This window comes from Sceloporus occidentalis, unplaced genomic scaffold (genome assembly GCF_023333645.1).
Source record: "Sceloporus occidentalis isolate IW3139 unplaced genomic scaffold, rSceOcc1.0.p SCAF_459, whole genome shotgun sequence".
In the NCBI taxonomy this organism is placed as follows: Eukaryota; Metazoa; Chordata; class Lepidosauria; order Squamata; family Phrynosomatidae; genus Sceloporus; species Sceloporus occidentalis.
The window spans coordinates 127,754-152,500 of record NW_028317439.1 but is presented as its reverse complement, the minus strand read 5'-3'; the positions used below and the strand labels follow the sequence as shown (position 1 = coordinate 152,500).

The window sequence follows — 24,747 nt, the reverse complement described above, 5'->3', positions numbered from 1 at the left end:
ACCAGTAAGTATCGTTTGAAGAGGTATTTCCCAAATATGAATATACATTTATAACTTAAAATAAAGTTCCCAAAGCCTGGTCTGATTGCTACAGAAACGGGGAACCCCTTACTAGTCTGCTACTGGAATTCTTGGAATCCTCCTGGTGACTTTTTGCTGAGCGCATCATCGTTTTATCTCTAGAAGCTGCCGTTTATATGTAGCCATAAGCTGCTTGATTGTGTTTTTTAAGGCAGGGTTTTGTGAGTAGCACTGTCGTTTGGCTCCTGAAGTAGTTAAACTCTAAAAATCCCTTCCCGTTATGTCTGAGGCAGTCCCGGAACGGAGAGTTCTTTACAAATTCCGATGACCTACTAATCAGCGTTCACCTTGAGAGAAGAACTGCCAAAAGCTACAGTGTAATCAGTCACGATATGAAACGCCATAAAAGCAGCCTTCGTTTTTTGTGGGCGTCCGCGGGGCTTCGAAATAAGCCTGTTTTGAGCTTGCTGTGCTAATCTTAGAAAGTACTTCTGCGTAGGCGCGTTATACCATCCGTGTGTCCAATTATTTCCAATACCACAGCAACAACCGTGAGAAAACAAGAATGCTTATTTTATAATGGTCTTCCGGAAGTAGTTTGCAACGGCACGTCGTCCCAGACTTTATCACATTGATGGTTTTAGGTATTGTTAAGTTGCGGAGCATGACGGGCGCTGCAGCCTCCTCGCACCTTCTTATAGTCTCCCACGTGCGCATCGCCGAGGTCATCCCTCATGAAGGAGGGCTTCTGCGAGCTCAAATACCCTCCGTCTGAGGGTTCTGTATAAAAAGCGATCCTGATGCAAAGTTTGAATAGTGTTCTTGTTGCAGCAGCAACAATAAATGTGTCCTGCTGATTGATCCTTTCTATCGGTTGCCATGCCGGTTAGGAGCCAGAGCAGTACAAAGCGCCTTGGTGGCAGCATACGGTAAGCAGGCTTCCACACGGACAACAGCACCTTAGTGTAGTTCTCTGTCAGCCGACGGCCTAATGAGGCGCACGGAGGATCTCATGGGGGTTAAAATTCAGTTAACTGGTAGTTAACACAGACGTGTTACATTTTATATGGCAAACGATGGGTTATAAACCCGCCTTGAGAGCTGCATGAATAATGTCTATTTTTTTTATGTAGGTTATCAGAGGATTACTAAAGTTCTGGCCTAAGACATGCAGCCAAAAAGAGGTAGGTTTGTATTAAGGTTTGGCCTTCCGTATATTTGTTTTTCTAATACTATTAAGCATCTATCTATCTATTACGTTGTCAGACAAAAAAAAAGTCTCTTACATGCTGAGCAAACAAATCCCAGCGTATCTGTGATTTAATTAATTCCTGATTGTTTCATTGCATAAAAAGATGTATTGTTACTTGTTGTATGGTAACAAAGTATCAGTGCCTGCTTTTACATCACGACGTGTGTTCCCAGCAAACATTTGAATGAGACACATTTTTTACATTTGTACCAATTTGTTCCTAGTAAAGGATTCTCCCATTCGTCGGGGGTAAGAATTATGTTTCTACTGTTACATTGTGTACTTGTCTCGGGACTTGCATGATCCTTCTACAATTTATTAGCTGGGTGTTGGCAGAAGCGAATTGGAGCTGCCACAGTGTTTAACGAATTTTATTTTGTTTCCATCTTTGCCATGTAGGTGATGTTTTTAGGTGAAATAGAAGAGATTTTGGATGTCATAGAGCCAACGCAGTTTAAAAAGATCCAGGAGCCTCTGTTTAAGCAAATATCAAAGTGTGTTTCCAGTTCTCATTTCCAGGTATGTGACCAGGTTTCAGTCCGTGGCATCTGAGCTGTAATCCACTTAATCCTCAAATTGGGCTTCCCCGGCAGTAGCCATGTGCTGGCCATTTCCCCTGCCTGCTGTGAACTGGTATTGTGGCCATTCTCCCAGCCACTATAATATATGTGTGTGTGTGTATATATATGTGTGTGTGTGTGTATGTATGTATATGTGTGTGTGTATATATATATATATATATATATATATATATATATATATATATATTAGCGTGTGTATATATATGTGTGTGTATATATATATATATTTGTGTGTGTGTGTGTGTATGTATGTATATGTGTGTGTGTATATATATATATATATATATATATATATATATATATATATTAGCGTGTGTATATATATGTGTGTGTATATATATATATATTTGTGTGTGTGTGTGTGTGTGTATATATATATATATGTGTGTGTGTGTGTATGTTGGAAAAATTTGGTAATTGCAACCAGTGGGATGGTCCCTTGGTTGATATGGTGATAAGACCACTTTTACTGCTTTGCACCTTAGCGCTTAATGGAGGTTTTATTGGTTATTTTGCTTTTAGGTTGCAGAGAGAGCATTGTACTTCTGGAACAACGAATACATTCTCAGCCTGATCGAGGAGAATATTGATAAAGTTCTACCAATCATGTTTGGTAGCTTGTATAAGATTTCCAAAGAACACTGGAACCCGTGTGTATATTCTGTAGTTTTATTTTTTATTACTTACTCATCTTAGCTAAATATATACCCACATCAAGAAAGAAAGTTACTGTTATACGCGATTTCTCCAGGCTGGTTTGGGAGTGGAATTATTGGCCGCTATTTAAGAACAAAGACAATGCTTTTTATTAAATAGTCGGACAAAAAAAAAAAAGCACCATGGTTCGTGTTTTATTCATTTACGGAACAAATGCCTTTTCTTCAAGTTAAAGCTAAAAAGTAGATGAGTGCAGAAAGTGTGAAAATAACTGCAGTATCTCATACAACGGGGGGGTGGGGGGATATACATTTTATTTTTTAAACTGTTTCATGTATATAATTAAAATTAACTGGAATGCTCTTGAAGAATGTTGCAAAGCCACTTAGAGAACACTCGCAGATACCTTTGGTGCATTTCCCTCTTGGCCTGGCTATGGCCAACAGGCTGAATGATCCCATATGTCTCTTTATAAGGCTTTTACGAATTTTAAGTCTGTGTTTTATAGTCCATGTGAATTAATTCAAATCTCCCCTTTCTTTAGGACTATTGTAGCTCTGGTATACAATGTGCTGAAAACCCTAATGGAAATGAATGGGAAACTGTTCGATGAACTTACCGGCTCGTACAAAGCAGAGCGGCAGAAGTATGTCATTCTTTGCTGTGCTGTTAGTATGCAGTATGGTGAAAAATTTATAAAAATTACTTTTTCTGACTTTTACTTGAAAAATATTTTATTCATCTACAAAAGCTAATGAGAAAACCTGCTAAATAGGTTCTAGTATTTGTCCTGAGTTTGGAAATACCCAATGTTTTTTTTTTTGTTTTGTTTTTTGCACGTTATAAGCCAATAACTAAGTACACGTAGCATATTGCTGTTTTACATCAGGCGTCTGTTTATATATATATATATATTATATATTATATATATATATATATATATATATATATATATATATATGTTTTTCTGTACACTCAAGGGGAGTGTACACTAAAATGATGAATTTTTTTACACCTTTAAATGGGGAAACTGATCGTCCTTAATAGCAAGTTGCATGTAGGAATACCTATTAGTCACATTGCTACATATTTCGATGAAAGAAAATGACCTTAACCAGTTGCCGCATTTTATTTTTGCTTGCCTCAGTTTTAGCGTTTATACAATAAATATACTTGAAACACAAACTCTTATGTAAAACGACTCACGGGAGGTGAACAGTAAAACCCGTACGTTGATAACAAGGCACATTAGTGAACAACCCCCCCATTGTAAAGTAAGCTTGTTTATGTCGCTATACGTTTAGAGCCCACCCCAATGAGCTTCTGCTATAGGAAAAGCTTTGTTGGCCATGTATAATGTAAAGTTAAAGCAGTGGAATTTCTGTAGTCTTCTCACCCTTTGAATCATGCATTATACAGGGCCAGCTCAGAAACCTACATAACTAATAGTCAAGTAAGGGAGTTAAAACGCAACTCCTGCAGACTCTCCCTGTAGTGAATATACCCCAGTGTGTCGGGTAATGGCAGGTTCCTGGAGTGCTGTCGGTCTATCCATTCATCTGCCGTCGGCGCATGGCATAGAAACTAATCGCGTCCTTTCCCTGCAGAGAGAAGAAAAAAGAGCTGGAACGGGAGGAACTGTGGAGGAGACTCGATGACCTGCAGCTGAAGAAGGCTCTGGCCGAACAGCAGAACAGTGCTTTCAGCGGGCAGGTCCTGCAGAACAATACAAGTGCCAAGTAAACCATATGACGACCACCACCTCTGTTTCACGGGAGTAACTTTTGTACATTGTTTCTGAAATAAAAGAGAAAACAAAAAAAAAAAAAAATCCTCTATACGTTTTAAGACCAACTATTCACCCAGAGATTATGGAAAATGCAATATGGCTTAACCCTTTCTTGGGGAGGCGAATAAGGTGTTGCAGGGCTGTGTGAAGCAGGCCCCCCGGTAGTTGACATGTGGGGGTTAACCCTTTCAATGTTTGCTGGTTTAAACGCGACACATTGCAGAGCAACGGGTTACTCCCCCCTGCTGATACTTGTGGTTTATGAGCCCAGTGTTACATTGTTTTAATAGATTTTTCTATGTTCAATCAATAATTAGTGGGGGAAATTTAATTTTTATAACCTATAATATGAGTGTCAATTCTGGGAATGGTGAGAATTATGACTTGAATTGTTTAATATATATATATTATATATATATTTTTTTGATTGTGTTGCACATAGATGTATTAGTCTGCTGTGTACATTTCTTTTGCATTTTATATGTGTTATCTCTTTGCTGCAGTCCTTGGTTTGGAGATTCTTAAAGGTTCCTGTCACTACTGTTCCTATCTATAAATAAAAGTAAGGTACTTTTTGTCTAATCTGTTACCCTTCCAGTGCTGACGGGGACCATCACAACTGGTCAGCGGAATTGGTATTTTAAGAGGCTTAAGAATGGCAATATTGCCCTTCAGATTTGTTTGATACCAGTAGGAACAGCAATACATATCTGTACAGTAGCATAGTTAAAACTGTGTATTTTCTGCAGATGTTGAACCTTTATGCTTGCTAAATGCCTGCGTAACGTTAAACGTGTCGGCCTCGTCCCTTGTGGACGCACTTGACGCGTAGGAGCCCTGCCAGCCATCTGCATTGTAGAGGGCACCTATGCAAATAATTCCATTAAGTATTAGACGATGCATTGTGGGTGGCAGGGAAGCGTTAGTAAGCTTTGTGTCCAGAATGAGGTTTTTGTGCCCTGCAGCGTTAGAGACCGGCTGCATACGTTTCCGGCCAGCAGCCAGTCATATGCACTCATTCAGGTAATGTCTTAAGATGACGGGTTTCTGATCCAGCGTATTCCCCCGATAAAAAGCCAAAGTAGTATTTAGGGAGAGCCTGTCGCCAAAAACTAATTAAACAATAATCGGCCGAGTGCAACAACTGTGATGATTTTGTTTAACAAACCATAGGACGGTTTGAAAGATAACTTACCATGCAATGTTTGGGCCCGTGAATAGTTTTCACTGACTTCTTTAGGCATTGTCGGCGCCCGTCTTTTACTCAAAGTATCTTAATGCAGAATATATTAAATGAGGCCGAGTTTATACCAGGTGACAGAAAATTACAGATTAAAGGGACTAAGACCCCCTCAAGACAAGTATAAGAAATTCTGATCCTTACCTTTTTCCTACGTATTTGTTCCCAGTGTAAGTGCCTGGTCTATGGGTTGTAATGTTGACAATCCCCTTATGTTCTCGTGGGGTAAATGGGTGATGTGTTTGGGGGCAGCTGGAGATACTTTCCAGACTTGGAATCCCTTTAACTAAAGCATTTCAGCGAGGTTAGTAGTTCTAGTGTCAGCCGCTCAGTACGCCTCGCGTGTTTCAAAGCTCTACTTCTGTTTGTCACGATAGTATAAAGATATTATGATAAGTGATCTGTCTACACGCAGCCATTTCTATTTCCAAATCCCTAAAATGGAACATTGGATACAAACGCTGTTCTCCATGAAGCAATCCAAGCAATAATAGTGTAGGGTGGTGTACGGCGACACTGAATGTGTAGACTCGTGTTGTGTACGTCGCCGTTAGTTTGGCATCTAAGTTCACTTTTTTTGTGCTCTTCTAAAAATTCTACAAACAAAACTATTTATTTTTTTTCTGTACATTTACCCAACCACTGAGAAAATGGAATAGCTGGACTCCGCTCACTCAATTAACATAAGATCTATCTCTAAAGTACTGGTGCCTAGCGCTCCGTATGGCATAAACTGCAGACGTTCCACGACGTGCGTCCTGTGCCGACATGGTGACCGCGGTCCATCCGTTGACGTTTGTCTGCCTTACAGATCCTGAAATCAACCTAGGTATCGACGAACTTCCGTGTTAATGTGCGACTGGCGGCCCCTTCCACCTCTTGTAATTTATCTTAAACGCGTGTTATTGAAACGGGTGTATTTTACAGTACAGATCCCCCTCCCCTTATAAGTTTTACAGGAACCCGCAATATATTTCTTTCACAGAAATCGGGGAGAATCCCTTTTCAGGGTTGTTCGATGTATAAGTGTACCCTGTGCCGTGTCCTAGGGGTATGCAGAGGAATAAGGAAACCTGTGAGCTGTACCATGGAATTAACCCATTACTTCGCCAAAATGCAGCACATTTTACCATGATAAAAATCATATTTCCACTTTGTAAAAAAAATTATTGGGGAAAAAACAGGTTTCCTTGGTTAAATCTCGGGGGGGGGGGGGTAGAAATGTTTCCCAGGTTAAATCTCTCAATTATTTTTCATACCAGAAAGATGTATTGCGTGAGAAATATATATATATTTTTAAATATTAATATATATTCTTGGCTAAAGAATTTTTATGAGCTAAGCTTTAATATGGCTGTTCTCGTCCGTTCGGTGGGGGTTTTTTTAATGGTGGCAGCTGACGGTGGGCGAAGGCGGACGTGTCTCCTTTTTTCAAACCCCTCTGATCAAATGCGGGCTTTATATAAAAGAAAAATTGCAGACCTGTAAAAATTGTTAAATAATTGGTAAAAAAAAAAATGAATTCGCATAGCAGGAAAATGTTATGAAATGATTGTCTGTAAGCTGTTTTTGTAAGTCGTCATTGTAAATGCCTTGTTCTATTTTACAGAAATGCAGTATTTCTTGAATACAAAACCAAAAGTTAAATGAAAATCCTACATCTTCTCGTTGATGAAGTATTTTCGAGTATTTCTATGGAAGTACCATTCCGGTTACTCGCAGTCATGTAATTAAAGGCAGTCTCTGGGTTAAAGCAGCATTTAATAAAGTCTCTGTATATTTTGCCACGTCGTCTCTGTCTGGTGTGTTAAATGCAGATTGATGCATTACTTGGTAAATTGGCCGTTTCGCATTAATCATCGGCATCCGGGCCGCATTAACGCGCATTAGAAGCTTTCGCTTACGCTAAAGGTTTCATTGGCGTTACACGCTAAACAACTTTAAATTGCTAAATGGGGCGGAAAAATTTACCCTACTTCAGCTCCGGTTAGCAACAAAACATCGCAGATAAACTGTAAAAGGCATACAGTCCCAGCATTTACCATAAATGTAATAAAATCTGCTGCTCGCTTGTGACTCTCACTTGGTTTTATTCTTTATAGTTTTTGCATTACTAGCCACTTGTATGAGTTCTCGCTCTTACCTTATACCCATTTAGTACATGAAACCCTGACTGTAGTGTTCTCCACGGGCTGTGCAATGACTTGGTCTTAATCACCCGGCCAGGCGCTCTAATTGGTATTGCCATAAAGAATCGGCCCATTGTTTTGTTTCAGCAGGAAAAGTAGCCCAAAATATCACATGACTTGGCAGTTTATTAGAGTAAAATAAAGTTTTTTGTTTTTTTTTTATTGTTAATCTACATTACTGTATACAGCACTGGGATTATTTTTCAGTTGGACTTTCCCTTTAATGGGGAGGAATGATCGTGCGGAATCGAACGTAAAGTTGACTGTTCCTATGCGTACCCTCTGAGTCTCCGGGTCACTTTCTACAGACAGGGGTGTGGTGTATAGCTATGCACAGTCTCCGCCCACTCTGTTAACCCTATCTGGGGCTAGCCCCACCCCCTCGTTCATACAAACCAAACTCCCCCACCCCCTTAACAACTTCAGATTTCCTGCGCACTCACGCAAGGCTGCCTTCGCGTTGCTCGCACATAGCGTCTCTTCTCTTGAGGGGGCGGAGCAGAGTCATGTGACGTGACGTAAATTCATGTGACTCCGCTGGGTTCCTGGGCGGAACGAGAAGAGACAGTGTGTGGGAGCAACGCAAAGGCAGCCTTGCGTGAGTGTCGGGAATACCGGGCCCCGCAGGTACATTGTCTTACCGCCTGCACCCGATGCAGTCCTCTAGCCTGCGGTTTTTAAGAGAAACCTTTTTTGTGCTAAATCCATCGTTTAAGCCATTAAATTAGTTTTTGCTATTACTTGCATCATCATGTGCTTCTGTTGTGGTGTAAAATGTGTTAAATGCAAAGTTCAAACCATAGTAGAAGGTATGCGGTCCCTTTACTTAGTTCCTTAACTAGTGCTGGGGCCGGAGCCCTGTAACTACGCATACACCCAGGGCCGGCCCAAGACTTAATGCCGCCTGGGGCGAAGTTTAAAAAGACGCCATTTAAAACTTCGCCGACGCCATTATCTACCCCCCCCCCCCCCCCCCCCCGTTTGTACTTACCTTTAAACAGTCCTGCGGCGAGTCTCCCTGCTCTGCCACGGTGCCGGCTTGTAATGCTGAGCGCCGGAAATGAACGTCACTTCCAGAGCTCAGCATTACAAGCCTCACCGAGACCGAGCTAGAGGGCTCGCAGGGGACAGAGAGGGGCGCCGAGCGGGTAAGCGAAAACCACTCGGCGCCCCTCTCTCTCCTCCGCTTCAAAAAAAAAAAAAATTGCCCCACTCGGCTCCATTGTAGGGCCGGCCCTGCATACACCCCTTTCCACTAAGCTGCCCTGTAAAAATACTAACGTAGATAAAAACATAAATAATAAACTTTAGTGTTTTTCTGGGCTGGAGCAGGTGGTGGGGGAATTTAAAGGTGCTGTTCCGCTTATACCTTTTTAATATGTTATGCAGGTAAACATTAGAAGAATACAAGTAATTAAGGTTTTGTGGCTTTTAAGGCAGAATAATAAAATCAGAATGGGGCAAAATATTTCTAGCAAAGGTGTGGGCATTTAAAAGCACTGGGGATTAATATGTTTTGGCTGTATTTGGATACCAAAGTGTTACTCCACTTGGGTTAGGTGGAACAGCACCTTTAATTATGCAAAAATGACACATTGCAAGGTGAACGAAACAGGTTAATGACAGTCAGAAGAGAAACCACAATGATGACTGTGGTTTTAATTACATATATCCTATCAATACAAAAAATAAAATTCAAGGTCCAAATGTGATCCAGTTTTTCCCAGGGATTTTTCACATTAACAGCTTTTTTTTCCCTTTTTTGGGGGGTTATTTTTTGTTTTCTTCTCAAACACTGTTTTACTGTAATCGAGGGTGGCTGCAGCTGCCATGACTTGGAAGTCCTTCTCTGTACAGACGAGCCCTGGGATAAGGCTCGCGTCCTCCATCGTATCGCCCGGGGATGTCAGAACCCGACGTAACGTCTTCTGCAACACGAAAGACTCAATTGTATTTACAAATAACGGAGATATTCTGTCGTTAGAACACTGGGTCGTAACCATCTACGCTGTCCGGATCTATCAATGTTTTCTTGAAACGTCATTCAAGTATTTGACACCGAATCCTGCGGGTTCTAAGCACGGTTACGGGGAATGAGACGGAAACCTCGACCGGCGCTCTGGCGGTCTGCCAGGTAATACGCCGCCTCAGCTGATGTGGTTGAGTTCCCGGACTCTCTTCTTCAGGTGTCTCTTTCGTAGTTTAATCATCCACTTAACGCTCAGTTTGGCAAAGTCTGCTGCTTTGAATAAGACCAGAAATACCCCGCACAGCAGGGCTATCATACTCCAGGGGTTGGCAGTGATTATCTGCAGGGAGAAGGGAAAAAGACTCCAGCATCTTAAATCACGTGTTCCTTATTCACATGCAGATTATAGGTATTTATATATACATTCAAGTATTTCTCTATTCACTAAAAAAAAAAACTATTTTTAAGCATATTTCCTCATTCTCTATATTTGTAGTAGCCGTAATTCTTGTGTGGCTGCAGCATTAACCACATCATATCCAGCCTTATATTTCTGAAGTCATAGAATTCATTTTTTGAGCAAGTTATTCTGAGTTTAGAATTTTATTTTACTTGTTGAATTCTTGCTCATATATAGGGTTGGCCCTGACATACAGGAGGCTATAGGAGGATGCTTAGGATACCAAACGTGTAGGGGATGCCGCCCCGAGGTTCTTTCCTATGTCAGTAAACCCCATTGTACAGAGCTGTGGAATATAATCAAATAATAAATAATTACGAGGGAATGCCGGAGCCCATCGGTTCAACCCTGACAGCAAAAATCAGTCGTAGAGACTTTTCTACCCAAAAGGACAGTGCTGGGTAGAATAACCCAGATTAGGGGCCGTGATATTAAATAAAAAAAATCCCACCCCGGCTAATAACGGACTCTCACGCAGCGTCTTTTTTACTGGGCCGTGTATGAAATACTCTCCCGCAGATAGCATTTAGTACATAGAAACACAAGTCAAAACCCTGTCCGCGACTGACATTTAGGGAGCGTAACGCACACTCACGTCCTGAATTTCTTGGATATAAGGATCCTTCCATTCGAACACCACAAAAAATAACTGGTCCCCCTTTTCTGCTACGGGTCTTCGATCGATGTAGTTCACAACGCTGGTCTGGAAAGAGTTAATGATTACAGATTTTTAATGAGCATTAAGACTTTTGTGATGCCCTTTATTGGCCAAATGGTCATGTTAGCGTTCAAGGACTCAATGGTTCCTTCTTTAGACGTAAACCGAATATAAAAAAGGGACCGCTGAGGTCTGGAAAGCTTATAAGATTCCGTCTTGCCCCAGCAATGCTACTCCCCAAATTCTTAATAAAGACCAACAATTTCCATTTCACTTAATTATACTCTGTGGATTTATTATATATATATATATATAATAAATATAATGTGTATATATAATATATATTTTTCGTAACTAGCTAATCACACCAAATAAAGGAAGCAAGGATTTCTGGATTCTCTCTTACTTCTTGCCTGAATTCCACTGATTCACTTCCGTCTTCCTCGGTTGTTTTTACCAGGGACATTTTAACCCAGGTGCGAAACCCTCCAGAGAACTTCCAGCTGGAGAAGGAGCCTTCGCAGTCCTGCATGAACTTCGTCTGGTTGGAACTGCGCAGGAAAAATAAACAACATGCCTTTTACATGCATGTCCAGAAAACGCCACTCGAAAAGCATGGGAAGAAAGCAGCGCATGGTACAAAACGACGCGAGACAATAAAAGCCGACTGTCATTTACAAAGTGAACAGAAAACAGAGGAAAGGAAGGTCTGGATTACAGAAACACACATTCCTATATAATGTACGCATGTATGTATATATAAACACACGTAAAATATCCACACGCTCGTCCGGTGACGCACATATAATAAAGTGTAAATACATCAAGTGTAATCCCCCAGATAAAGGAACAGCACTTTCATACCGTCATTATATTAGAATCTTATGCGTGTCATGTTTAAAGCATGATAGGGGGGAGAATTAAATTCTCCTTGAGCATTAACCCCGGCGCTGTATACAGTAATATACCCCCCACCAGCGCTGCATACAGTAATATACCCCCCACCAGCGCTGTATATAGTAATATACCCCCACCAGCGCTGCATACAGTAATATACCCCCCACCAGCGCTGTATATAGTAATATAACCCCCACCAGTGCTGCATACAGTAATATACCCCCCACCAGCGCTGTATACAGTAATATAACCCCCACCAGCGCTGTATACAGTAATATAACCTCCCAGCGCTGTATACAGTAATAACCCACCAGCGCTGTATACAGTAATATAACCTCCCAGCGCTGTATACAGTATTATAACCTCCCAGCGCTGCATACAGTAATATACCCCCCACCAGCGCTGTATACAGTAATATAACCCCCACCAGCGCTGTATACAGTAATATAACCCCCACCAGCGCTGTATACAGTAATATAACCTCCCAGCACTGTATACAGTAATATAACCTCCCAGCGCTGTATACAGTAATATAACCCACCAGCGCTGTATACAGTAATATAACCTCCCAGCGCTGTATACAGTAATATAACCCCCAGCGCTGTATATAGTAATAACCCCCCAGCGCTGTATACAGTAATATAACCCCCAGCGCTGTATATAGTAATAACCCCCCAGCGCTGCATACAGTAATATACCCCCCACCAGCGCTGTATATAGTAATATACCCCCACCAGCGCTGCATACAGTAATATACCCCCCCCCACCGGCGCTGTATACAGTAATATAACCCCCACCAGCGCTGTATACAGTAATATAACCTCCCAGCACTGTATACAGTAATATAACCCCCCAGCGCTGTATACAGTAATAACCCACCAGCGCTGTATACAGTAATATAACCCCCACCAGCGCTGTATACAGTAATATAACCTCCCAGCGCTGTATACAGTATTATAACCCCCCAGCGCTGTATACAGTAATATACCCCCACCAGCGCTGTATACAGTAATATACCCCCACCTGTGCTGCATACAGTAATATACCCCCCACCAGCGCTGCATACAGTAATATACCCCCCCACCAGCGCTGCATACAGTAATATACCCCCCCACCAGCGCTGCATACAGTAATATACCCCCACCAGCACTGTATACAGTAATATAACCTCCCAGCGCTGTATACAGTAATATAACCCCCCAGCGCTGTATATAGTAATATAACCCCCACCAGCACTGTATACAGTAATATAACCTCCCAGCGCTGTATACAGTAATATAATCCCCCAGCGCTGTATACAGTAATAACCCACCAGCGCTGTATACAGTAATATACCCCCACCAGCGCTGTATACAGTAATAACCCCCCAGCGCTGTATACAGTAATATACCCCCACCAGCGCTGTATACAGTAATATAACCCCCCAGCGCTGTATACAGTAATATACCCCCACCTGTGCTGCATACAGTAATATACCCCCCCACCAGCGCTGCATACAGTAATATACCCCCCCACCAGCGCTGCATACAGTAATATACCCCCACCTGTGCTGCATACAGTAATATACCCCCCCACCAGCGCTGCATACAGTAATATACCCCCCCACCAGCGCTGCATACAGTAATATACCCCCCCACCAGCGCTGCATACAGTAATATATCACCCCCCCAGCGCTGCATACAGTAATATAACCTCCCAGCGCTGTATACAGTAATATAACCCCCCAGCGCTGTATACAGTAATGTTGGTCATGTTGACAAAAACCTGTTTTTATCATATTTATTAACATAGAATTTGACACCACACAAGTTTAAATTCCCTTACTGTATTAGCTTCTACCACGTCTGATGGGAGGCTATTCTATTTATCTGCCACCCTCTGTAGATGTAAGACGTATGCATTTTACCATTGCAGCAGATATATTGACGTTATTCTCAGACAGCAGATTAAAGTAATATTTTCCGACGTGTTACGTGAAGCTGTAAAAAGCATTAAATCTCCCCTAAAAACACCGCATGGAGCAGAATGCCGCTTTTCACACTTCATGCCGACCCAAGCTGTTTTTTTTCCTGCTGAAGCCTGGGATCTATTCTCTCGCTGACATAGGCTCATTGATCAGCGGATATTTAATTAAGAATAGATCAATGCGTACACATGTAGTAATTCATCTAATGAGTTCTCTATATATGTTTACAGATCGGAGCAGTTTATACTCCGTCCTCAAGACTTTCCAGTGAAATATCTTCGTATTCTTGGTGTTGTATTTTCTCTTTGCTGGGTTTTCTCCTTGGACAGTGAAGGTCTCCACATCGGGGTCGTTGTAGGAAGAAAAAGAGAAAGGAGAATAACCCGTCGATACAGTTTAACAAACTGTCTTAGAGCAAGGGTCACCCCGGCCCTTCGTACAGCCAAGCAGCCTTAATGCCTCGACTGAACTCTTATGGCCACCCATGGCAAGTGTGATAGGCTTCAAGTAGCCCTGACCTTTTTTCTTCCGTGCAGGGAGCCCATGGCCGCTGATTTTTAATGGCTTAGTGTAGCTTCTGGAGGATGACTTCTCCTTCCCTAGCTGCGGACCTCTGAACCATTAAAGTATTATCCTAGTTATTTTACCCCGACTCCATGCTGGAGGACTGAAATGGCTTCTGTTACGGGCTGCCACATTCTCCTGCCCTTAACCGCCAAATCTTCAGAAGCCTCTAAGTCAGGTAATATTACATTATATCCACTATAAGGATAGATGATATATCTATAGGCATAGGCCATACACTAAAACATCAGGAACCTAGGGAAGGCTGGGCTCTAACACCGATGAAGCTAATGCCGATAATAAAGCTCCATGCGTATGTGAAGAACGCGTTACGGATTTCTAGTTACAGGAGTATAAGGATGGTTTGGAGAGAGGAGACTGGTACCCGTCATTAACTCACAAAGTGGCATAGAGGGGAAACCACAGCCGTTCTACAAAGAAAAATCTCCATCTAGTAATTTGCTAGAGTAATCTCATCAGGGAGATAATGCCTCTAATGATTACATCCCCAGCACTTGCCTTTTTAAGAACTTGGTGTACGAGGAGAAGAGCAGGTAATCGATGGCGCTGAAATCCTGTTTGGTTTCATTTAAGTGGAACTGGAGGAAGACCAGCTCCCGCTTTCTCACGTCACGAGGACCTTGGACGACTAAGGCGCTCTTCTGCAAGACAAGAAATGAAAGCTCACCCGCTGATTGTGTTCCGTTATTGTAACGCTGGACTTTATGGGTCTAAACGACCAAAGTGAGAACTACTCTTCTAACCACAAAACCAATGCAATTCAGGGCTGTTCGGAAATCTACTTTATATATACACTAACCAGCAACTTCCAACAGAACCAATTTGCCTATCATTCCATCTGATAAAGAGACTTCCGTGATCCTCAAAACGTATGTAACTTTACACCTTTTTTCTATGTTGTCCCAATGAAAAGGTAGAAAAAAATGCAACAAAAATTAATTTGTTACAAAAACTATACAGATTTTTATATACACAAACTTTTTTTCCATGATAGTCTTGTTATTCAGGATAGATATCATTCTAGTTTCCCTTTATTTGTTTTGAGGGATAATGTATAAATAGTTTAAATAAAAATAAACTTAGATTTTCAAATCAAATTCATTAACTCTGATGCAAAAATGCTAACTTTATTTTAATCGAGTGACACTGCCCTCTACTGGACATTTTGGGATTGACAGCCACAAGCGGAACTGCACATTGCTGGAGACAGTATTTTTCTTTAAAGAACAGAAATTTAATGTAATGGTTAAAAACCACAATTTTTAAAGTTTTTTTGTAGTAACTATGAAAACAACTACATAAATCCCCTCTACTCTGAATGTTTGCACTTTGGCTGCTGCTACCCGTAGAAAGTTCTCCTCCTTACCATGGTCTGGTTGGTGAAAGGGTCCGTGTAGTTGATCTTCTGGGTAACGCATTTATTCTCCGCAGGTTGGCCAGGGTTTATCAGAGGCGGGATGTGATCATAGAGGTGATGTTCGCAGCTCAGAAGCCGAGCTTTTCCTGGATAGAGGGCGATACCTGGGACACGAGACAAACGAAGAAAAGAATGAACAAAAATCAGCCGAAGCGGTCAATTCTCAGCAGAAACGTAGAATTTGACGGTTACTTTTTTATATGACTCATTATTTACAATAATTAACTTTTACTGCTGTATGTATGTATGTATGTAAAGATAAATAACATACAGCAGGAAAGTTGTAGTTTATATTCATTGGCAGGTTTCTCCAGTAAGAAGGGCTGAGCTGGCCCTGCATAATGTATAGGTCAATGAGACTGAAGAAATCTGATTTAGCTATACATTATACAGGGCCGGGCAAGCACCTACTTGCAGCATAATGTTTGGTGAGGTCAAGGAGCTGAAACACAGCTCTCCCTTCAGTGTATAAACTTACCTGTCTCTTAAGGGATGAGCGAGCTGCAGTAATGCAGGGTGACCCACTGAGCTCACAATCACATATAAATAATTAACAGAGATCCCTGCTGCCAAGCAATACAGACAGATTAAGTATCACCGAACTATCAGGTGTATAGAGTCACATGGAGTTCAGCCAACGCATCAATACACCTACTGCCCGAAAGAGGAGGGTAGAGACATCGCACAAAAGGAGAGGATCAAGGGAAGTAATAGAGTCCATAACACGTTCACCACGGGGGCGCCCTTTTAACAAGAAAAAGCCCACCAAAGTGCGTCCGCCTTCTAATAACAGAGCATGAAAAATATAGCCTGGGGGTCATTTATAATGGTTGATGGTCGTAATACACTCTAATCCATAAGTGGAATCTATATGGTGACTGGTGCAGTTTACCGAAGAACTAGGTGACCGTAAAGCACCTCTGGCGTTAAGAGGCTTATACTCTTGTAGCTATTCTCAGAGAGTCCAGGAACAACGCTAGCACTTCCGGTATGGTCGCTCACTACGACTAGCGCAGTCTACGTAGGCAATTAATGGCTCATGCAGGGGCTAATAATGATGTGTCCGGTACCTACCGTGGCACTGGTGTCCTGTCTGCTGCATTTTTGCTGGAAGTCCTATCCAGAGACAGGCAACCGTATAGATATATGTGATTAATTAGCAGTTAACAGTGTCCTGTCTTTCTATATTATTATTTATTATTTTATACAGCGCCTTCATATTCTGCAGCGCTGTACAACAGGATAAGGAACACCAGGGCATTGTGTCGAGCAGCACAGTTTAGGGATCTTACAACCAAGGACAACTCACCAGGCGCGTCATAAACGTCGACCTCTTTGTACGACACAGACATGACTGGATGCTTCAGCTTCTCCCTGAAGTCAGTAATTGTTTGATACACCAGAAACACGGCCACCGCCATCAGCAACAAATACACAAAGATTAACAGCACAGAGAAAACATTCTTCAGGCACGTCCGGCTGAATCGCACCGAAGGACTGTATCGACCCGGCTCTTGGTCTGGAAAAAATAAAGGAGCAAATCACAGACCCAGAGTCACACTATTTAGCTTGGGGGAAAATGTAGGGTTTCCAATCATCCCAGCAAAGTCAAAGAAGAAATATACAATGCTGTCTACAGTAACAACCCCCAGCACTATATACAGTAATAACTCCCCAGCGCTATATATAGTAATAGCCTCCCCAGTGCTGCATAAAGCAATTGCCCCACCAGTACTGTATACAGTAATAACCCCCTAGTGCAATAAACAGTAATAACCCCCAGCACTATATACAGTAATAGCCCCCCCAGCGCTATATACAATAATAGACCCCTCAGCGCTGTATACAGTAATAACCTCCCTAGTGCTGCATAAAGCAATTGCCCCACCAGTACTGTATACAGTAATAACCCCCTAGTGCAATAAACAGTAATAACCCCCAGAGCTGTATACAGTAATAAACCCTAGCACTGTATACAGTAATATTAATCCCTCAGAGCCTAGTCTGAGTGTCTGGCTGTGTGATTAAGACTGAGCCATTCTATTATTTGCCACAAGGCAGTACGAAAAGGAGTGTTTGTGTATTGGGCTAAGATAGCAGAGCAAGAACACATACAAATATACAGCTGCAAAAACTAAAACTGTAACTGGCTCTTACCTGGCAGCACAGAAGACGTCTTATCCTCTTCCTCCTCCTCCTCCTCCTCCTCCTCCATGTCCTCAATGATCGCTTGATCCCCAGGTCCTTGCTCTGTGTCTTCACTCAGCTGTACAAAATATGAGATATCAGCAAGTCTCTCCCTTTTTCCAATAAATTGTAAGTGAACCACTTTGACATTACCTGTTTTTGTTTGCATTATTTGTTCATAAAATGTGATCTAATCTACATCACAAGTATAGACAGATACAATGTGTCCTGCTACCTTGATAAACTTGGGAATTAATTGTCCCCTCAATTATGTGTCCAGGCCTGGTCCACATCAGCAGGTCCTTCTTAATAATAGCAAACTCAAAATGTTTGAGCGTTTTTTTTTTTATGTCAAAGTAGCTCTGAAACACACCTCCAATCCCGTTCCATTGATTAAACGCCAGTTTTGCTAACTCCTGACTCCAATTAGCTTTTGTTGAAGTCATAAGCCTAGGGAGTTCACATACTTTTTTCATCCCACACTGTGAATGTTTGAATGATGTTTTCAATATGAACAAGAACGAGGAGCCTCACAAGGGAGGGCACCAAGAGATCTGTGCTAGTGACCCCAGATCCCTATTTCCTTCACTAGACCACCATGGAAAAGAAGCAAAAACAGGCATCATGATGTCTATGAAGCACTGCTATGAGTTAAACGCGTCAGGTGCTGCTGTCTTCCCTGTCATGTTTTGTGTTATATCCGTTTATGAAGCAGTAAATACTGTTCATATTTTTTTTCTCTATGAGCGTATAGATGTTCTTCTCCACCTCGAGAACATCTTGCACCACGGAAGCCCACCTCAGCAAGAGAATACACGGTGATGCCACCGTTGACGGGCATGCAGCAGAAATCCACCACTGCCAATGAATGAGGGATTCTAAAGGAATTATTGTACAAAGAGCCATGGAAACCGAGCTGTGTTTCATCCCAAAGGCTCTGGGGTATAATTCCAAGATTTTACTATTACATGACGTAAAGTCATGATTTTATTAATGACACGGAGGCGAGTATTATGCATTCTCTTTCTTTATTACTCCCTCAGCAGCAAAGAATTGAGGGAAAAAACTTGACTGAAAGAGTTAAAACAAATGAAATAGTAACAACCATAACACTGCCCAACGATAGCCCAACCAATCAGCAGTCCTCATCATCCTCAGGGGGAATGCAATCCCAACGAACTTCCTCTTTCTTTGCGGATCCAATGAAACCGAACCAGAAGAAACCAAACAGGAAACCGAAGCAAGGCCCCATGTAGAACTCCAACGAAACATCCATAGCAGATCAAGCTAGAGAAAATGAGAAAAGAGGTGATAGTAGTGATCAAACAGTAACCAAATCGGGTATACAAAACGAGAAATCGACTAGGCAGCTAAACATAGACGGGAAGAAATACAGAAATCGAATAAACATGGTATAAATACAGAAGTCGAATAAACATAAAAAGATCTTACCTGAGACCAGACCACAATCATTTCTCTCGCCCGGGGAGGGAAAGAATGGGTGGGAATAATACTCGCCTCCGTGTCATTAATAAAATCATGACTTTACGTCATGTAATAGTAAAATCTTGGAATTTTATTAAAGACACGGAGGCTCCTATTATGCAATTTTAAAGCTGATCAACCAGGCGTTCGGAGAAATGTTGAATAGGATGGAGATAAAATTCTTTAAATGTGGTATCCGAAGACCAGTCAGCGGCCTTAATGATATCTTCCATGCGACAACCAACCGATGAAGCCTTAGACGCCGAAGCACCCCGAACAGAATGAGGAGAAAATATGGACATATCGATACCTGCCCGAAGCAAAATCCATTTAAGCCATCGAGAAAGGGTGGAAGTAGACACCGGATGATGCGGATGTTTGAAAGAAATGAACAAAGGAAGAGACAAGGGGTCTCGAAGCATACGGGTGCGAGATTCATACTCGCGAAGACAAAGAACAGGACATAAGAGAGGTCTATGAGGAAAGGCCGGATAAAAGACAGATTTAGTATTGGATTTAGTTCTCCTAGAAATATCAAAGGAAACGCCACCAGGACGGAAGACTTTTGCATGGAAATCCAAAGCTCTGACATCGGAAACACGTTTACAAGACAAAATACAGAGGAGAAGAAGAAGTTTGGAAGACAATTCTTTAAGCGACAAATCCTGATTAGAGGACCATTGTTCTAAGAAACGCAAGACCACATTAACATCCCAAGTGGATGAATAACGTGGTAAAGGAGGCCTGGAAAAACGAATACCCTTAAGCAACCTACAGACTAGAGGATGCTGACCAATAGGGACACCATCCAGAAGATCATGACCGGCGGAAATAGCCGAGCGATACAGATTCACCGTACGATATGCTTTATGATCCTGAAACAATTCAGTAAGAAAAGGCAAAACCATGTTCAAAGGGGCAGAAATGGGATCCAATGATCTGTCCAAGCACCAGCTAGACCAACATTTCCACGCAGAGGAATAGGCTCTTCTAGTACCTGGGGCCCAAGCATCGGCCAAGAGAAGGAGAGTCTGTTGTGAAACTCCCTCGACAGACCAGGGTCCCCTGAAACGCGCCAAGCTATTAGTTGAAGCTGGCCCTGGACGATCAAGTCGTGGGGTTGAAGGTCCGGATCAAGTAACAGATCCTGGAATGGTCCTGGGGAAGTCCACTGATGTTTCCAGCAGCCTGGGAAACCACGGTTGGGATTTCCACAGAGGCGTTATGAGGACCAGGGATGTCGTGAACCGTAGCATATGAAGGATTGTCCTGGCAATCATGTTGAAAGGGGGAAAAGCATATAGTAGAGACCGAGGCCACTGTTGGAGAAATGCGTTGGTGGCCACTGCTTCCGGATCTGGTCTCCAACTGAAGAACTTCGGCAGGTGGGTGTTGAGACGTGAAGCGAAAAGGTCCATCTCCATAGGACCCCAGAGCAGTTGGAGCTTGAGGAAGACGGATGGATGAAGACGCCAATCCCCTGAATCCCTGAGAAAACGTGAGTTCCAATCCGCCGTGCAGTTGGAAAGACCGGGAATGTGAACAGCTGTCACCGAGATTCCTTGAAGGAGACAGAACTTCCAAAAATCCCTCGCGAGACAAGCTAGCATCTTGGATTTCGTGCCTCCCAGGTGATTGATATATCTCACCGCTGCCACGTTGTCCATTTTGAGGAGAATGGAGCACGACGCTCCAGAGGGAGCAAGACTGCGGACGGCAAAAGATCCTGCCAAGAGTTCCAGGCAGTTGATATGCAGGTAAGATTCCTCTGCGGACCATCTGCCACCTGTAGATATGGTCCCGTAGCGCGCTCCCCAACCATGTAAGCTTGCGTCCGATTCTATGATGACGTCTGGAATGGTACCAAAGATGGCTCGGCCGTTCCACGCCTCCATGTGGGACAACCACCAATTCATCTCGTCTCTGGATTCTTCGTCGAGAGAGATGCAGGTCTCGTACGAATGAGTAGAAAGCAGCGAAGAACTTTTTAGTCTTTGAAGCGCTCTGTAGTGCAGGGGGCCCGGAAATATGGCTAGAATGGAAGAGGACAAGAGACCTATCAGTCGTGCTAACTGCCTCACGGTAACAACATCCAGTCGAAGCAATCTCCTGATCTCCTTCTTGATCGCCATTATCTTTGGCTGCGGGAGGAAGAGAGACTGTTGAATGGAGTCTATCCGGAATCCCAGAAACTCTAAGGATTGGGAAGGAACGAGGCAAGACTTGTCCCAGTTGATAAGGAAACCCAGAGACTGAAGGAGATGTAAAGTCCAGTCGAGGTGAGTTTGTAGAAGATGAGGGGACTGAGCCATGATGAGAATATCGTCCAGATAAATGATCAGACGAATACCTCGGGACCGAAGAAACGCTACTACTGGCTTCATAACCTTCGTGAAGCACCACGGGGCCGATGAGAGGCCAAAGGGAAGGCACGTAAACCTCCATTTCTGATCTGCCCACACGAATTGAAGGAGATTCTGATGATCCGCTGCAACGGGAATAGTGAAATAAGCGTCCTGAAGATCCAGTTTCACCATCCAATCCTCTGGTAACAATAGATCTCTGAGGCAATGTATCCCTTCCATTTTGAAGTGGTGATACACCACGAACGCATTGAGAGGACGAAGATTGATGACGGGTCGGACACCCCCACCTTTCTTCGGGACTAAGAAGAGGGAGCTGACAAAGCCTGGGGAGTCTATGGGGATCTGTTGAATAGCCCCTTTCTCTGAAAGTGACTGAACCTCCTTTGATATCAGAAGGACCTGCGACACGTGAAACTTTGCCGTGGGAGGAAGACAAATCTGTTGAGGCAATGCAGTTAATTCGATACGATAGCCCCTGATCGTGTCTAGGACCCAAGCATCTGAGGAGATATGAACCCAAGCCTGATAAAAAGAAGCAAGGCGACCGCCCACCTTTGGAAGGGGAGAATGAAGAATGGTACTTACCATAAGGCCGTCTGGAAGAGGGGAAACCTCGTGAAGTCCTGGAAGGCCCGGCCCTTCCACGATAGGGGAAGAAAGGCGCTGGTCGCTGCTCGTAAGAAGCCGGGCGTTGTGAAAAGGAGCCTCTGTAGGTTCCGCGAAACCTGGCGTCACGGCCGGACGAACGGCCCCTGCTTCGTCCAGCCCCTGCAAAAATCTTAGGAGCAAAAACCTTTTTCATGGAGGTTTGAGCCTTATCCAAAGCCGTGAATGTTTTGACAAATGAACCGACATTCTTGACGAATGAATCACCAAACAAAAGACCTTTAGCTGCTTGGCCGGGTTCTTGAGAAGCCATATTAATTAACTTGGGCTCAATCTTAAGCAAGATCGACTTGCGTCGTTCAGAGCAGAGCGCAGAATTAGCATTGCCAGTAATACATATAATGCGCTGAAGCCAACCTAAGGCAACATCAAAATCAAAAGTTTCAGGCGCAGCTTTACCTGACTCCAACAACTCAAAGAGTTTAGTAATCGGACCCAATATGTCTAACAGTTTGTCCTGGCAATGGCGCAGGGAGAATTCCAACCCTTTCCTGGGTTTCCAACCCGTTTTAGCGAGAAACTGGGTAATCTGGGGATCAACGTCTGGAGTTTTACAGACCCCATCAGGCACTATGGGCCCAGGGCATTCGGCCCTAAGCTTGCGCCTACTCTCTTTAGAGAGAGGCTTGCGCACACGAAGTGCCAGATATTGCGCAATATGAGATGGAGGATCCCACTCAGCAGACCAAGGGTGGCGCAAGTTAACAGGGTCAAACAGGGGGGTACCCTGAGGGTCCCTGACACCATCGTCCTCACCCTCTGTTGCCGGGACAGGGTCTGACCCTTCCCCACGAGGGGAGGATGAAAGGTCAGGAAAATCTTCAGCCTCTGATCTATCGGACTCTGGGTCTCTATAGGAATCCAGATCCTCCTCACTCAAGTCAAAATCTGACAAATCTTGAAGAGCCCTAGCTCTTTTCCAATTTCTGGCCGCTTTTTCCCGGTCAGTGGCTCTCTTGCGCGGTAAACCAGCGCTCTCAGAGACAGGATTCGAAGCCTTGTCCATCTCAACAGCAGCAAGGCTGTGCATCGGGAGTGAGGCAGTATGCTTAGACTTAAACAGAGCCTTTTTGCCAACAGGAGCAGGGATAGAAACAGCAGGTATGGAAGTAGAGGGTAAAGGGGCCTGGAGTAAAGCCTGCTGAATAGACTGGCCAATAGAATGAGACATGACCCCCATAGCTGAGGACAGAGCCTTAGAGATGGAATGGGACATAGTAGCATCTAATAAGGTTTGAAAATCCTCTGAAGATAAAGGGTGAGAATCTGTAATTTGGCCACCAGAGGGAGTGCCAGCCTCTCTAGGAGAAGCAAAATGACCATCCTGCTGATCCATGCTGACTCTGAAGCAAGGTAAGGAAACAACCAAGGGACCTGAAAAGGAAAAATCGTGGGTTGATTAACCCAGAAAGAAAAGGGGTACGAGGATAGGATAAAGGGCACCAGACAAGAAGAAGAAAATCAAGAAACAAAGCGGCACCACGTGACCGCGACAATAAACGTGGACGAAGGTGCAATAAACAAAATGACCGCTATGGAGAGAAAGGCGCATGCGCGGATAAAACAGATACCTGCAAACCCGTGAAACGGGAAGAGGAGGAAATGCCGTGATAAGAGAATCGAAACGGAGACGGAGGTAAGAGAAGAAAAAAACGCAAACGCATAAGGAAACCCAGTTAGAAGGGTAAAGAGGAACGAAGAGAAACAGACAAAAAACGGGGCATGACAGCGGCACAAATGGAAAACGGTAAAGGGAAAAAATATATACAATAAAATATATAAACCCCGGTATAAATATGAGACAAAAAATACCAGAAATATATATAAATACAGAGAGCAAAAAATACTTAACCGTTCCTGAGGGAGCAGCAAAGAAAGAGGAAGTTCGTTGGGATTGCATTCCCCCTGAGGATGATGAGGACTGCTGATTGGTTGGGCTATCGTTGGGCAGTGTTATGGTTGTTACTATTTCATTTGTTTTAACTCTTTCAGTCAAGTTTTTTCCCTCAATTCTTTGCTGCTGAGGGAGTAATAAAGAAAGAGAATGCATAATAGGAGCCTCCGTGTCTTTAATAAAATTATGGCATTTTGCACACGTGGTGCAAAAATACTTTTCGTTAGATGTGAATGTCGGACTATTCTCAACCACTATAACAATATCCACAGAGGCAGCGATATGCCATGAGATTATTATGGGATGGGTTTTATTTCATGCCAGGAAAGATTCCACCAAGCTTGAGCAGCCAATCAGATGCAGGAAGCATTCGCCGTGCCAGCGCTGGAGCTGATTGGACGTAAGTATAGCTGAGGGGTGGGGAAAGGGGCAAATACATATAAGGGGACTTCTGTATTTGCAAGGGGA

General features: G+C 43.1%; 2 protein-coding genes across 4 annotated transcripts in view; one reads left to right on the top strand and one right to left on the bottom strand.

Moving 5' to 3' along the window:
- LOC149271822 (serine/threonine-protein phosphatase 2A 56 kDa regulatory subunit alpha isoform) overlaps nucleotides 1–4,254 on the top strand; it is a 26,481-nt gene extending 22,227 nt beyond the window's left edge. The window contains exons 8-13 of the mRNA XM_089507112.1: nucleotides 1–4; nucleotides 1,155–1,205; nucleotides 1,673–1,792; nucleotides 2,377–2,504; nucleotides 3,056–3,157; nucleotides 4,119–4,254. The exon at nucleotides 1–4 is cut by the window's left edge and continues 50 nt beyond it. Of these exons, the coding sequence (XP_089363238.1) occupies nucleotides 1–4; nucleotides 1,155–1,205; nucleotides 1,673–1,792; nucleotides 2,377–2,504; nucleotides 3,056–3,157; nucleotides 4,119–4,254 (541 nt within the window). The remainder of the gene's footprint in view (nucleotides 5–1,154; nucleotides 1,206–1,672; nucleotides 1,793–2,376; nucleotides 2,505–3,055; nucleotides 3,158–4,118) is intronic.
- A 5,622-nt stretch (nucleotides 4,255–9,876) lies between these two features.
- On the bottom strand, nucleotides 9,877–17,887 carry LOC149271821 (proton-activated chloride channel). Of its 3 annotated transcripts, none has more exons than XM_089507126.1 (7): nucleotides 17,829–17,887; nucleotides 16,991–17,178; nucleotides 15,631–15,785; nucleotides 14,763–14,905; nucleotides 11,223–11,367; nucleotides 10,754–10,861; nucleotides 9,877–10,038 (listed from the first exon to the last, which is right to left on the bottom strand). In XM_089507126.1, exons 2-7 carry the CDS (start codon nucleotides 17,100–17,102, stop codon nucleotides 9,877–9,879), a joined length of 825 nt encoding a protein of 274 aa, XP_089363252.1. In that variant the 5' UTR covers nucleotides 17,103–17,178; nucleotides 17,829–17,887. The 3 variants fall into 3 exon arrangements, with proteins under 3 accessions (XP_089363252.1, XP_089363251.1, XP_089363250.1); XM_089507125.1 differs by having other exon boundaries at nucleotides 16,991–17,194; nucleotides 17,839–17,887; XM_089507124.1 differs by having other exon boundaries at nucleotides 16,991–17,200; nucleotides 17,839–17,881.
- Nucleotides 17,888–24,747: the final 6,860 nt, after the last annotated feature.